The sequence below is a fragment of the Bison bison genome, unplaced genomic scaffold (assembly GCF_000754665.1).
Source record: "Bison bison bison isolate TAMUID 2011002044 unplaced genomic scaffold, Bison_UMD1.0 scf7180017864343, whole genome shotgun sequence".
Taxonomy (NCBI): domain Eukaryota; kingdom Metazoa; phylum Chordata; class Mammalia; order Artiodactyla; family Bovidae; genus Bison; species Bison bison.
In genome coordinates, this window is record NW_011494915.1 from 4,314,149 (window position 1) to 4,329,130 (window position 14,982).

General features: G+C 45.8%; 1 protein-coding gene across 1 annotated transcript in view; it reads left to right on the plus strand.

Moving 5' to 3' along the window:
• The window catches only part of SLIT3 (slit homolog 3 (Drosophila)), a 928,626-nt gene that overhangs the window by 768,073 nt on the left and 145,571 nt on the right, over window positions 1-14,982 (plus strand). Inside the window, exon 10 of the mRNA XM_010854582.1 lies at window positions 6,528-6,669. Within this exon, the coding sequence (XP_010852884.1) occupies window positions 6,528-6,669 (142 nt within the window). The remainder of the gene's footprint in view (window positions 1-6,527; window positions 6,670-14,982) is intronic.

The following is a 14,982-nucleotide window of genomic DNA, read 5'->3' on the forward strand; positions in this document are numbered from 1 at the left end:
TTTTATTTATTATTAATGATTTTCTATGATATACAGTGGGACTGCTTGGTCTCCTTTCGCTCTTGCTGAAAGGATTTGTCTGTTAATTTCCCTTGTTTTAAGAGAAAGCTTAGGGCCATAGGACTGGAAGAGTTCCTGAATGGACTTTATGAGTTCATACGATAGATCGGAGAAAAGGTTCTGCTTTGGCCATGTTTAGGCTCATGTGAGTTGCAAGTTGCTGAATTTTGTTTCCCATCCTTACGTAAAGGGCTTATTTTGGAGTTGGAACTCTAGGTTTTCTCTTCCTTGTGTCAGTTTCCTGGTGCCTTAATATGGTCAAGGGTATTAGCTAAATATTTGACCTCTTGAGTTAATTATCTCTTTCCTCTGAACATCTTTTTAAAACTTTTTATTTTAAACTGGAGTTTGACAAGTTAACAACGTGACAGCTTCAGGCGCACAGCCAAGCAGATCCGCCGTACGTTCACATGCGTCCATTCTCCCCCAAAGTCCCCTCCCATCCAGGCTTCGCTTAACGTTGGGCAGAGTTCCCTGTGCTGTACAGTAGCTCCTTGTTGATTACCCATTTTAAATATAGTAGTGTGTATATGTGGATCCAAAACTCCCTAGTTAACCCTTCCCACGATCCTCTGAGCATCTTTGAACCCGTTAATGTGTCTTTGAATGTGAGATATCTCTTCATGAAGATTGATCCTGTCTCTAGTAATAAAGGGCCATGTCTTACTTTTTCCAGGTGCCCCATCACCTAGAGCGCTGCTGGTTCCTAACAGCCTCTCAACAAACTCTTCCTCAGTTATTATTAAAATGAAATAGGTGTGTCTCCTTGGAAACGAGAAACTTTCTCCTTCTACTTCCTTTTTTTTAAAATTTGAGACTAGTTACTAAGTATAAAGATAATTAAGGTAAGCCATGACTAGCCGCCCATCTCCTTAGGAGGTTTTAATTAAAACACCATAATTGGACATTGCAGGAATGAGATTATTAGGTTTATTTAGTCATTCCCCAAATGATCATGCCTCTGGTATTTAAATCACGTTCATTTATATTCTCATCATAATTGCTTGAGTCCCATTGTCATTCAGTCTGTTGTTGGCTTTTGAAAGGCCAGAGGGCAACAGGGATGCTTAATTTGAATACTGGAATTAATTTATTTCTACACGCTCACCAGGCCATTGGATTTTCCAACTATATGCATTCTACTGGGTGAAGTTCTTTTTAAAGACAGACAGAAAGAAACCCGGCTCTAACACAAGCATGTCAAGCAGTCTCCAGTGTGGCTGACGCAGTCTGAGTCTTGCCCCTGAGCCTTCTCTTCCTGCCACCCAAGATTTCAGGACTTCAGCGTTTTCTGTTTCAGGGCAATAGAAAAGCATGGTGGGTGTCTTCTTGGCAGAGGAGATGGTAGAAGAGCCCTTCTATTATGGGAATAAACATAATGGATCTATGTCAGGGTATTTTTTTGTTTTTAGTTTAATTTTTTTAATCTCCTGGCCATACTGTGCAGCATGTGGGATCTCAGTTCCCTGACCAGGGATAGAACCCAAGTCCCCTGCATTGGCAGCGTGGAGTCTTAACTGCTGGACCACCACTGAAGTCCCTACATCAGGGGTTTTATGAGGGTCAAGTGAGATGACACATCCAAAGCACTTAAGGCAGCGCATAGGTAGTACCCCGCCAACGTTAGCTACTCTTGGGAGAACGGCACAACTGTGTCCCTGGGCACGCATGCTCCTCTCTCAAGACTTCTGTTTTTACCCCATCTCCATGGCCCTCTCTGGATCTGAAGTTCAGTGACTTCAGCCCCACTCATCTGGGCTTTTAGGATGATGATCACCTTCATTTGTCAACAAGGAGAAGAACAAAAATGCGGTGAGCGCTGAGTAGGAGTCAACGCTGATCACTGCCCTGGTCACGTCTCCATTTTTCCTCTCCTGTAGAACTGGAGGGCAGCTTGTAGTCAGTAGAGGGAGGAGAATTTGTGCAGTGTCCATGCGGGTATACCCACAGGCTCTCACCCTGTGAGAGTTCTAGCTGGGAACGCATTCTTGCCCTCTCCCTCGCTGAGGGCTCCCAGGGCTGGGAAGCAGCTCCCTTGATGACCAGTAAGATCAGGAAGGGCCAACGTGTCTGTTCCCCCCGAGCTCTGCCCTGCCTTCCCTCCAGACACTGGACCACAGGCCGGTAGTCTTAGGAGATCTCTGAAGGCTGGACATCTCAGCTCCCTCGTTGAAGTACCTCTGAGGTAGCTTTGACTCCTTATTGAAATTCTCAAGCTTTGGTAGTGATTGAGGAAAGGTGAGATGGTACCCCAGAACAGAGGCAGGCACCTGGGCCGCATGCCTGTCTCCCTGCTCTGATGAGCACATCCTTCCACCCCAGGGCAGTAGCGTGTTCACGCTGGGCCTGAAAGAGGTCCAAGAGCAGAGGAGCCCGGGCACTCACTTTCAAACGAGGAAAGGAAGAGCAAGTCCCTGTGCACTGCTAAGTTTATGAGAGGATGTCTTAGAGAGTAGGTGACAGAAGGTCTACCCGCTAGTCCATCGCTATGCTCTGATTTAAGGCCTTTGCTGTGCCAGGGAGGGAAGTGGGTGGTACCCATCAGCAGGCTCACTCGAGGACCGTGAGGACTCATGGGTCCCCAGAGAACACATCATGCAATGGGGACACATGTGCATGGAGCAGGCGCATACCTAGAGAGACCCTCCCATTGAAGATCTGTACACACTCCTATCCCAGTGTTAAAACTCTGTTCCCATTCCTTTCTGCTTCCTAGCCTGTAGTCATAGATTTTGCTGCGTAGAGAGGTAGGTGCTTCCGCGCTTAGTCCCCCTTGGAAATCGACTGTCCCCTGCACCACTCTCTTTGGCCTCTGTGTGTGTGGACAGGAAAGGCTGGGAGGGGTGGCTTTGCAGACAGAGCTTGGCGCGGGGCCTGGACGTCCCTGCTGATCCGCGCGGGGGTCTCGGCTCAGATGGGGCTGCAGGAGACCGGACCAGTGGCCTTCACTGTGGTTAAGACAACCTGCGTGTCAGCCTGAGAGTCCTGTTTCCCCAGAGCCGCTCGTCTCCCCACGCTGGGACTGATCCTATGGACAAGAGCCCAGGGCACTCGGAACTCAGGGAGCCTGCCCCTAGGGTCCTTCCAGAGCTTGGTGACATTCAGGCCCCCCCTCTCTAAGGCTTCTGAGCCAATTTCATTCATGGATTCATCCTCTCCCTCACCTAAGGTGTGTTTATTGACTTGTATTGGGCCCTATTCTAGGCACTGAAGATGTAATCGTGAAGAAGGTGGAAAAGGTTGCTGCCCTTGTAGAATTTAACATCCATCTGTCCAGAGACACAAGGCCTAAGGGAGAGACTCCTGCCAGCACAGGATTCAGAGACCCAAAGGGAAATGGGCTTGGTCCCCTCCAGCATTGACTCAGGGGAAGTGTTTGCAGGGAAAGTGAACTCATCTTTCAAGCCTGGCTTAGACCGTGTTTTGTTACAAGAGGGGAGCACCCTCACCACGTGTGAATACCTGGCTGGGGAGCTGCCAGCCCAGGATGCTGACAGAGGCTATAATTACCAGTGTTTCCCTCTGTGTAATTAAAGGTGTTGTTACTGACCTGGTTAAGGAATCTTTTCAAAGGCTTTTTTGCCTTGACAACATCCCTTACAATGCAGCACACCCTTTCTTCCGAATCAGAGCCACCCCATGAAACACCCAGCTTGTTTACAGAAGGACTCAAGGCTGCAGTCTGGATCTGCTTTAAACAGAATTCATTTCAGCCTAAAAGTCAGAAGGGGTCCCTTTGAAGAAACTCCATTTCAGAACCTCCTTTTGCCCATAGGAGTACCAGAACATAATGTCTTTCTTCCATTCTTTTCTGACACACCCCCTCTACATCACAGTTTGACAGATCAAAAGAGGCACGGCCGCCAGAGACCCTGTGCCTCAGTGGATGGAAAGGCAAGTGCTCAGGCTCAGGGCGCTCCATGCAGCCCCTGACACTTGCCCTCCAGGAAGGGGCAGGGCGTGGCACGTCTCCCTGGCTGGCCAGGCGCCCGAGCCCCTTGATGTGGAGGGCCAGGCATGGCGGTTTTCTCTGCTGGGCACCACTGCACTTCAGAAGCCCTGACATCTGAAGCCTTCCTGCTCTGTGCCTCCCTGGGAGGATGTGGGTGAGGGGACGAGAGCCCTGCCCACAATAGATCTTCTTTGCCAGCTGCAAAGAGAGGGAGCAGAGGAGGGGAGGCGGTCAGGTTTCTAGTCCTCCTGCTTCCATTTGTCTGAAGAGCAGTGGTTGACCTTTAGACTCAGAAGGGTGTCAGTGGTGCAGTCGGAGCTTCTTGTTCACTGAGATGGCAGCAGAAAAGTTCAGGGTGGGTACTGTGACTCCCCCAACATCCTGCAGACAATTTGTGGCCGAGCCAGACCCGTTGTTAATAACAATAACAAATGACACGACTGAGCTCTGTGTTCCACAAACTCTTCTAAATACCTCACATGCATTAATTTCACCTTCACAACAAAGCCATGCTATGAAGTAAGGTTTGTTGTTTTCCCCCATTTTAAAGATGGGGAAAACTGAGACAGGAGGACTTAAGGATAATAGTATAGAATCAGGGTTCAAATTGAGCCCATGCGACTTCAGAGCCCACACTTTTGGCCACGATAATCTCATTCCTGACCTGAGTTTCTTACAGGCCAGCCCTCTGGGTTTGTCATTTTCTCAGAAGTGTAAAGACTTTACCAGTTTGGAACAAAGCAGCACCACCTCGCTCTCTAAGGGAATGCTTCACTTGGGGATTTTAATGTACATTGTCATCTCACTGGCATTGTCCATGGTCTCTGTTAGATCCACTAGTGTGATACTGGAGAGTTTGAAGTCCTTGTACCCTACACAAGAATATTTTCTTGAATGTTCCATCTAAGAGGATGTTTTGAAATTGTGTGTGTGTGTGTGTGTGTGTGTGTGTGTGTGTGTGTGTGTGAAAGTGAAGCCAAGGGAAGTAAGAAGCTTTAGTCACTGAGTTAGCACTTTCTAGCAAAGCAAATGTTCCTAAGTGAGCCACAGGCATCGATTTGAGTCTTGAAGAAGGACCGCCCCCAGGTACAGGGACTGTTGAATGCAGTGGGGGGCCTTCCACTGGAAGGCTCACTCAATGTCTGAACAAGGACTGGCCCCGGGCCCAGTCCGTCCTCCGATTCAACATCTGTGGCTAGACTTGCTCTGGCTTCCCAGCCTCAGCTTCTGCAGTGAACAGGGGCCAAACCAAAATCATCTTTCTCTACAGACATTTTCCATGTTTCACCTTTTATCTTTGGCCAAGAGCCCCCGACCAGATAGTCCATGTCTGAACAGTGAGGATATTTGCAGAGCTGGTCTGAATCTGCTCTCAGCCAATGGCCCTTTGCTCTGAGAGGGGGACCTGAAAAGACACTGAAACTGTCCCTGTTGGCTGGATCCCTGGGTGGTAAGGTCCTGAGGAGCCCATTGGGTTGACTTTACCTTTTGGACCATCCTGTCCACGTTTGAGAAACTAACCACAGGTTTGAGAGTCTTACTTCACTTTGCAGAAACAGTCATAATACGAAAACTTATACACCGTCTTTTAAATTGGAATTTACTTCTGTTAGTGATTTGATGTGACCACCAGAGAAACTGATTAAGATTCTTATGACTCTCTGAATCTTGAGTTAGTTTGCCAGTGTGTATGTTTATTTTCACTTGGCTTTCTTTCTTTCTTTCTTTTTTTTTTTTAATTTTTTGGCTACACCTCACTGGATGTGGGATCTTGGTTCCCTGGTCTTGCGTTGGAAGCACAGAGTCTTAACCACTGGACCCCCAGGGAAGCACCTTCCATACCATTTTCTTTTCTTTTTTTACCACTTTGCATTACATTCACATGGGTTCTCACCTCAAGCAAAATTAAGGCCCCAAAATGTGTAGTAACTTGTTCACCTTTTTCTCTCATGAGATAAGTTTTATTTGCATGATCTCTGGACAGAAAAGCTATTTGAACAGGCCTTGAATGTTGCTGTTGATGACATTCGGTCATTGGTGCCCCAAATGGGGAAATTCTGGCACCTTTTCTCCTCCCACTTGGGTTTGAGAAAGGAATGAAAGTGTGTCTAAACTCAGTAGCCAAGCCCCAGATAAAAGATCAAAACCTCGGGGTGCCATTCAGACTCTGGGCCCCTGAAAAAGCAGTCCCCGGGTATGTGCTGTGCATTCCAGTGGTGTATTTCCATGTGCAGTTGACTCTGAGAGCAACTCTGTGACTGAAGAGCTGGCACGATCAGATGACAGAGCAGGTGGAAGAATCCAGAAATAGGTCAAGGTCAGGCTATCTCCTCCTGGCTGAACATTTAGCCAGTAGCAACTGTGACTCCCAGATGAGGGGTGATGTCAGCTGGCGATCATTTTTCAGGTAGGTGATGAGGTAGCGCTGCCTTCTTGGGAAGCTGGTTAAGGATCACAGAAGCCCAGGGAGCTCCTCACACTGACATGAGTTGACCACTGTGTTCTGACCCCACAGGCCCCCACTCAGAGCCTCCAGCCTGCAATGCCAACTCCATCTCCTGCCCTTCAGCCTGCACTTGCAGTAATAACATCGTGGACTGTCGAGGGAAGGGCCTGACAGAGATTCCCGCCAACTTGCCAGAGGGCATCGTTGAAATGTAAGTGCCTGCCTGCCACCATCTGTCCCTGGTGAGTTCACCTCGTGGTCTCGGCCAATCCCCACAGACTGGCAGCATGTTGGGTTGTTAGAGCTGACTGTTGAAAATGCTCAGCCATCTCTTTGCCCTCCTCCCACACTTTCCCAGGTATTACAGCTCAGGGGTCAAAAGCATAGACTCTCAAGCACAGTCAGCACATGACAACCCGTAGACAAAATATGTCCACCACCTATTTTTGTAAATAAAGTTTTATTGGAACACAGCCACACCCATTCATTTACATATTACGTATGGCTGTTCTTGTTGGGCATTATTGAGTAGCAATGACAAAGGAACTTATACCCCAGGAAGCCTAATGTATCTTCCATCTGGTCCTTTACAGTAAAGGTTCACCATTCCCTACCCTAGAGTCTCTCTGTGATTATATCCTAATTCTACCATGCACTGGCTGTATAATTGTGGGCAAAATAATTGCTCTTTTTCATCTCCAGTTTTCTTATAGTAATGTGATAATTATAGTATTACTCAACAGGTCATGAAAAGTGAATGAAATACCACATGGAAAGCACTTAGTACAGCCCTTGACACAAGGGCAAGTCTTCCATAAAATGGTGGTGGTACAAAGTATATGAATAATGCACTAATTTTATAGCTACTGTTATAGAGCAAGAGACTGAGCTTTTCATCATTCTGAATCAGATTATCGTCGTCCAGATTAGGCCTTTAGGTAACAAGACAAGTTTGTGTGTGTCTGTGTGTGCACTGATGTCCAAAATTCCAAGAAAATTCATTTGTCCATGTAGCTCAATCTTGTCGACTCTTCTCTCATATGTTAAAAAATGGCCAGTGTCTCATTCTGGATTAGAAGGTCAATGAACACTAACCTCAAGATCACTCCTTACATGACAATAACTGATAACATAGTCACCTTTACTTTTAGATGGCTTTATTAAACATCGGTTAGATGGAACCCCTCTCACTGAAAACATCATTAGAAAAAATCCCTCCAAATAAAAGATATGGTACACATTTCCCTCATCTCTCTGCTACACCTCGGCTCCCCCTACTCCCCCTCCTTCCCGCTCCTTCTCCTTTTCCCCTCTTCTGCCACCTGTTTCTCCTCTTACGTACACCCTTCTATTGCCAGTGCACTCCAGTGGGTGACCAAGTTGACCCTTTCATTCATTCACGGATTCATTCAACAAACATCTTTTGTGAGCCCACTGTAGTCCAATGGTAATTCTGTGATTAGGGAGCAGCAATGAACAAAACAGACCAAGTTTCTGCCCTTATGGTGCTTGCATTGCCGTGGAGGGAAGAGAGCAACGACCAGTAAACAAACCAAAGTAAGTCAGATAATATGGTAGAAGATGGGAGGTTCTGTGGAGAAAAGCAAAGAAGTAAGCGAGAAAAAGCAAGTGGCTATCTGGAGGAGAGTGTTGCCCATAGAGAGGACAGTGTGTGCAAAGGCCTTGAGGTAGGGCTGTACCAGGTATACCAGAAGGCCAGTGTGGCTGGAGTGGAGTAAGCACAAGGGAGAGTGTTAGTGGTTGAGGTCGGAGGGGTCATGAGGGGCCAGATCATGGTGCATTTTAGGGACTTTGGTTTCACCCACTGAGACGAGAAGAAACATCTAGCTTACAACACGGGGGCCTTAGTTTCTTCTTTCTTCATCTGCTTTGCTAACTTTTCTCTGATTCCCTTTGAAACATTCTCACCCAGCCCCAGTGGACACAATCTGTGCCTCCACACCCTTCCTGAGGGCAGGAACGCGTTAGCCAAGGGTGGTTTTGGCCTGGCATCTGTACCTCCTGTGCCTTCCCCCCCTTGACTCAGTCTTCTTTCAGCAAGAACAACAGTGACTTCCCTTTGTGCTTCACTGGGATGTGCCTTCACTCCTCGTGGTCCATTGCCCAGCCTTGGAGAACCCTTCCTTCCACGGGCCTCACTTAGACCTCACCACCTGTCCCTCTCGGCCCCTCCCAGCCTCTCTGCCTCTCCTGATCCCTTCCCCTGCCCTCTTCTATCCTTTTCTGCACCCGTGATCTTTCCACTTCCCTTGTCAACCAGGTCTCCTTCTCCACCTGGTTCACCCTGTGCTCCTCGTTACAGGAGCCCGCCCCTCGTCTTCCATCCAGGCCAGAGTAGGACTCTGATCCTCCAAAGGTGGATGTCAAGACAGAATTCCTGCAAATTCATGCCTCAGTTCAGATTCACGTTGAACATTCTTGTCTCTGCACTGCCTCACTTCTTTCCCCTTCCATCTGCCGGGTTTTATCTTTTCTCTTTGGCAGCCACAGAGCTTCCCTTGGCCAGGTCTCAAACCATAGCATGATGGAAAAGGCCAGTCTAATAATCACGCTGCAACCATTGACCCCCACAACAGCCCTGGTTCAGGAGCTCAGGCCTGCTCACCCTCCTTTCCTGCTCCATGTGCCTACACTTCCAGCTCGGGCTCGACAGGCTCACAGATCAGGCATATGAAGGAGAGAAATCACAGACATCCACATTGGAGGGGAAGCCCATGGAGCCAGACCATACCTAGGCCATTGGGCTCACACCCGAACATTGAATTTTAAAAGGAACATGGACAGGCTAGACTAGTTATTTCTGAAAGCCTGTCTGATTATTACTGAGTTTTTCCTTAAGTGAGGTAAATTAAAAATAACAAGAACAATGTGATATTTTTCCATTGAGCAAAAAGATTCCATTTAAAGAAGCATCTTTTATTTTAACATTCTAGACTTCCTTATTCCATTACCATTATTGTCAAAAATATTCTTCATTTTATAAAATGATGGGCACTCAAAGAAGAATATGTGTGTCTAATAGAAATGTGTTTAATTATATGTGTGATTATTATATAATTATAAATATATGTCTGTATATAAATAGTATGTATAATAGACACACAGAAATTGCCTTAATTGAGTAAATAAGAGGTCTAAATCAGCACAGTTCAGTTCAGTTCAATCAGTAAGTCATGTCCAACTCTTCACAACCCCATGGACTGCAGCACGCCAGACTTTCCTGTCCTTCACCATCTCCCGGAGCTTGTTCAAACTCATGTCCATTGACGGTGATGCCATCCAACCATCTCATCCTCTGTCATCTCCTTCTCCTCCTGCCTTCAATCTTTCCCAGCATCAGGATCTTTTATAATGAGTCAGTTCTTCACATCACATGGCCAAAGTGTTGGGGCTTCAGCTTCAGCATCAGTCCTTCCAATGAATATTCAGAGTTGATATCATTTAGGATTGACTTGTTTGATCTCCTTGCTGTCCAAGAGACTCTCAACAGTCTTCTCCAACACCATAGTTCAAAAGCATCAGTTCTTTGGCACTCACTTTTTTCATGGTCCAACTCTCAGATCCATACATGACTACTGGTAAAACCATAGCTTTAACTAGATGGACCTTTATTGGCAAAGTATTGGCTTTACTTTTTAATATGCTGTCTAGATTTGTCATAGCTTTTCTTCCAAGGAGCAAGTGTCTTTTAATTTCATGGCTGCAGTCACCACCTGCAGTGATTTTGGAGCCCAAGAAAATAAAGTCTGTCAGTGTTTCCATTGTTTCCCCATCTATTTGCTATGAAGTGATGGAACCAGATGCCATGATCTTCATTTTTTGAATGTTGAGTTTTAAGCCAGCTTCTTCACTCTCCTCTTTCACTTTCATTAAGAGGCTCTTTAGTTCCTCTTTGCTTTCTGCCATTAGAGTGGTGTCATCTGCATATCTGAGGTTATTGATATTTCTCCCAGCAATCTTGATTCCAGCTTGGGCTTCATCCAACCCAGCGTTTCTCATGATGTACTCTGCATATAACTTAAATAAGCAGGGTGACAGTATACAGCCTTACCGTACTCCCAATTTGGAACCAGTCTGTTGTTCCATGACCAGTTCTAACTGCTGCTTCTTGACCTCCTTACAGGTTTCTCAAGGTTGTCTAGTTTTCTATCTCTTTAATAATTTTCCGCAGTTTGTTGTGATCCACACAGACAAAGGCTTTAGCTTAGTTAATAAAGGAGAAATAGATGTTTTTCTGGAACTCTCTTGCTTTTTCTATGAACCAACGAATGTTGGCAATTTGATCTCTGGTTCCTCTGCCTTTTCTAAATCCACCTTGAACATCTGTAAGTCCTCAGTTCACGTACTGTTGAAGCCTAGGTTGGAGAATTTTGAGCATTACTTTGCTAGCATGAGAGATGAGTGCAATTGTGCGATAATTTGAACATTCTTTGGCATTGCCTTTCTTTGGGATTGGAATGAAAACTGACCTTTTCCAGTCCTGTGGCCACTGCTGAGTTTTCCAAATTTGCTGGCATATTGAGTGCAGCACTTTCACAGCATCATCTGTTAGGATTTCAAATAGCTCAACTGGAATTCCATCACCTCCACTAGCTTTGTTCGTAATGATGCTTCCTAAGGCCCACTTGACTTTGCCCTGCAGGATATCTGGTTCTAGGTTAGTGATCACACCATTGTGGTTATCTGGGTCATTAAGATCTTTTTTGGATAGCTCTTCTGTGTTCTGGCCACCTCTTCTTAATATATTCTGCTTCTGTTAGGTCCATACCATTTCTGTCCTTTGTAAGCCCATCTTTGCATGAAATGTTCCTTTAGTATCTCTAATTTTCTTGAAGAGATCTCTAGTCCTTCCAATTCTATTGTTTTCCTCTGTTTCTTTGCATTGATCACTTAGGAAGGTTTTCTTATCTCTCCTTGCTATTCTTTGGAACTTTGCATTCAGATGGATGTATTTTTCCTTTTCTCCTTTGCCTTTAGCTTCTCTTCTTAACTGTTTGTAAGGCCTCCTCAGACAACCATTTTGTTTTTTTGCATTTTTTCTCCTTGGGGATGGTTTTGATTACCACCTCCTATACAATGTTATGAACCTCCATCCATAATTCTTTCGGCACTCTATCAGATCTAATCCCTTGAATCTATCTTTACTCCCACTATATAATCATAAAGGATATGATTTAGGTCATAGCTGAATGGCCTAGTGGTTCTCCTCACTTTCTTCAATTTAATTCTGAATCTGGCAATAAGGAGTTTATGATCTGAGCCACAGTCAGCTCCCAGTCTTGTTTTTGCTGACTGTATAGAGCTTCTCCATCTTCGGCTGGCTGAAAAGGATATAAACAGCCTGATTTCTGTATTGACCATCTGGTGATGTCCATGTGTAGAATTGTCTCATGTGTGGTTGGAAGATCGTGTTTGCTATGACTGGTGTGTTCTTTTGGCAAAACTCTGTTAGTCTTTGCCTTGCTTGATTTTGTACTCTAAGGCCAAACTTGTCTGGTACTCCATGTATTTCTTGACTTCCTACTTTGCATTCCAGTCCCCTATGATGAAAAGGACATCTTATTTTGGTGTTAGTTCTAGAAGGTCTTGTAGGTCATCATAGAATCGTTCAACTTCAGCTTCTTCAGCATTAGTGGTTGGGGCATAGGCTTGGATTACTGTGATATGGAATGGTTTGCCTTGGAAACGAACAGAGATCATTCTGACATTTTTGAGATTGCACCCAAGTACTGCATATTGGGTTGTTGACTGTGAGGGCTACTCCATTTCTTCTAAGGGATTCTTGCCCACAGTAGTAGATGTAATGGTCATCTGGATCAAATTCACCCATGAAATCTAGAAACCTGGAAATGGCCAGCTTAGCTAGAGTAACTCTAAAAATAAGCAGCCAGAAACAACAAGCATGTTCTTAAGACTGTAGACTGTGGATTCAGACAGACCCACATTTTAGCTCTTCCCTGCCTTTTAACCATTGACAAATAACATTTCTGCATCTTGGTTTACTCAACTGAAAATGTAGAGGCTAGTGGTATCTTCTTAATGGTTCATGTGAAAGTTAGATGAATATATGCTATCAAATGCTTAGCACTGGGTCTGGCACATAAGATATACCGTGTTAGCAGTGACTGGCATGATTTTGCTATAACTGCAGCTACTACTTCCACCACTTTTATCTTAGCCATGGTAAGAGAGGTTGGGAACCACATCACAGGAGCTGGAATTACCTGCATTAGATCCCTCCCTAAAGCTCGTTCAGTTCTTTGAAGATTATGGTAGAGAGAATAGGTTAAAAAACTAGGCTAGCCACTTGCATTATGAATTGAGGCTGGCAGTAGCTCATTTTCATGCAAATATATGCAGACATGGAAATAAGGCTGCCCCTGCTAACCCAGCGCCCATGGCCCACCAGACAGATTGCCTGGGACTTCTCTTGTATGCTTTACTCTTTCTCCTCATGATAAAATGAAGCTGAAACATCAAAGCAGTTGAGGCAAGGCTCTCTGACTGGATACTGAGAGAACTTTGCAGAGGAAACCTGTTTGTTCCTTGAGGCAACAAAGCCTGTTGCTGGAGATCTGTGTGTTGACCTGTCTTTAGAGCAGTTAAAATTCATATTCTTAATCAATGAGAGACCAGAAGATGGGAGAGGTCGAAAGATGGGAAAGAAGGAGCAGAGAGTGGACATCATACCATGCACCCCAAGATGCACAGGAAGTGTCTGATTTATCATCCAAAGGCATCTGAATGTAACTTCTCTTCTTACCATCAAGAATTTCACCTCAGAACTTCCCTGGTGGTTCAGTGGCTAAGACTCTGTGCTCCCAGAGTAGGCAACCTGGGTTCAATCCCTGGTCAGGGAACTAGATCCCACATGCTGCAACTGAGACCTTGGCATAGCCAAATAAGAAAAAAAATTCCATCTTACATCCTTGGCCACTTGTATAACCCAGATATCTCCTTCTCCTTAGGGATAATTTGCATTACATCCAGTTCTCTGTTCCCTATCTGCCCAGTCTTGAGCTGGTCATGATGCTCTTAAACCTTGGGAAGGATCTGCGCTCCCCAGCATTTGGGGGACGGAAGGGCTGTCTCTCATGCAGAGCAACCTGGCAGACTCTTTCCGGTTGTTTTTCAAAGCCAGAGCAGTTCACAGTGTGCGCTGGTCTCCCCACATAGCAGAGCCAATTCCTCTAAAAATAGCTTTCTTTCAGAGAACCCACAGCGAGACAGTTCACTGCAGATTTTCCTCGAAACTGAGCTGCTCCCTGTCGTTTCTCTGAACCCGCTCCAGCCTCCAACAGGGATGATTCTGGGAAGAGCGAGAGGCCCACACGGTCTTCCGTTCTGTGGTCCTTATTCCACCCTCCTAGGTCCTCAAGGATTGAGAGGGACTCTCAGTACCTAGAGCTCCTTCTTCATCTCTGTCCCATCTCCTTCCATTTTTACTCTTTTACCCCACTTAGTGTCATTCCTGTCTCATGCCCTCAGCTCTAACAAATAAATTCAGCTTCTCAAGAAAGATTATTGTCGTTTAGTTGCTAAGTCATGTCCAGTTCTTTGCAACCCCATGGACTGTAGCCTGCCAGGCTCCTCTGTCCATGGGATTTTCCAGGCAAGAATGCTAGAGTGGTTGCCATTTCCTTCTCTGGGAGATCTTTCCAACCCATGGATCAAACCCATGTCTCCTGCATTTGCAGGCAGATTGTTTTACCACCAAGCCCAGAGAAAGGTTGTGGATGGACTCAGATGCCAACTCATAAATCAGAGCATCTAGGGAGAAAGGTAGCCCCATTCTGCACCTGGCCTCACCTCAGCCCTATTGTCTATCCACAGTGGAGAGATAAACAGTGGTTTATCTGCTTAACAAAGCAAGTGTGTGTCTACAACACTGGTCACCAGGGAGATTTTTAGAGAAATTTTTTAAAAAGCAGCCAGCAGAACAAAAGGGTTAGAGGACTCTGGGCATCACCAACATCTTGGATTCTTCAACGTTCTGAGGACACTGGGTTTCTGGGGGACTGCCATGTGGAAGGAGGGGGATGGGGTGGGTGGGACAGGCGGAATAAAGGGGAAGCCAATCAGGCAGCAGAATAATTAAGAACAGAGCCTTGAGATAAATAGCCCCGGGGTGTTTTTTATTTTATTTATTTACTTATTTCTTTATATTTGGATGCGCTGGGTCTTTGTTGCTTTGCAAGGACTTTCCCTAGTTGCAGCAAGCAGGTGCTAGCTCTCTAGTTGTGGTGTACAGGCTTTTCATTGTGGCGGCTTCTCTTGTCGCGGAGCATGGCCTTTAAGGAATGTGGGCTTCAGTAGCTGCAGCACATGGGCTTAGTAGTTGTGGCTAGAGGGCTCTAGAGTGAGGGATCAATATTTTCAGCACACAGGCTTAGTTGCTCTTTGGCATGTGGAATCGTCCCAGACTGGGGATCGAACCTGGATCCCCTGCATTGGCAGGCAGATTCTCAACCACTGGACCATGAGGGAAGTCCAGTCCTGGGGT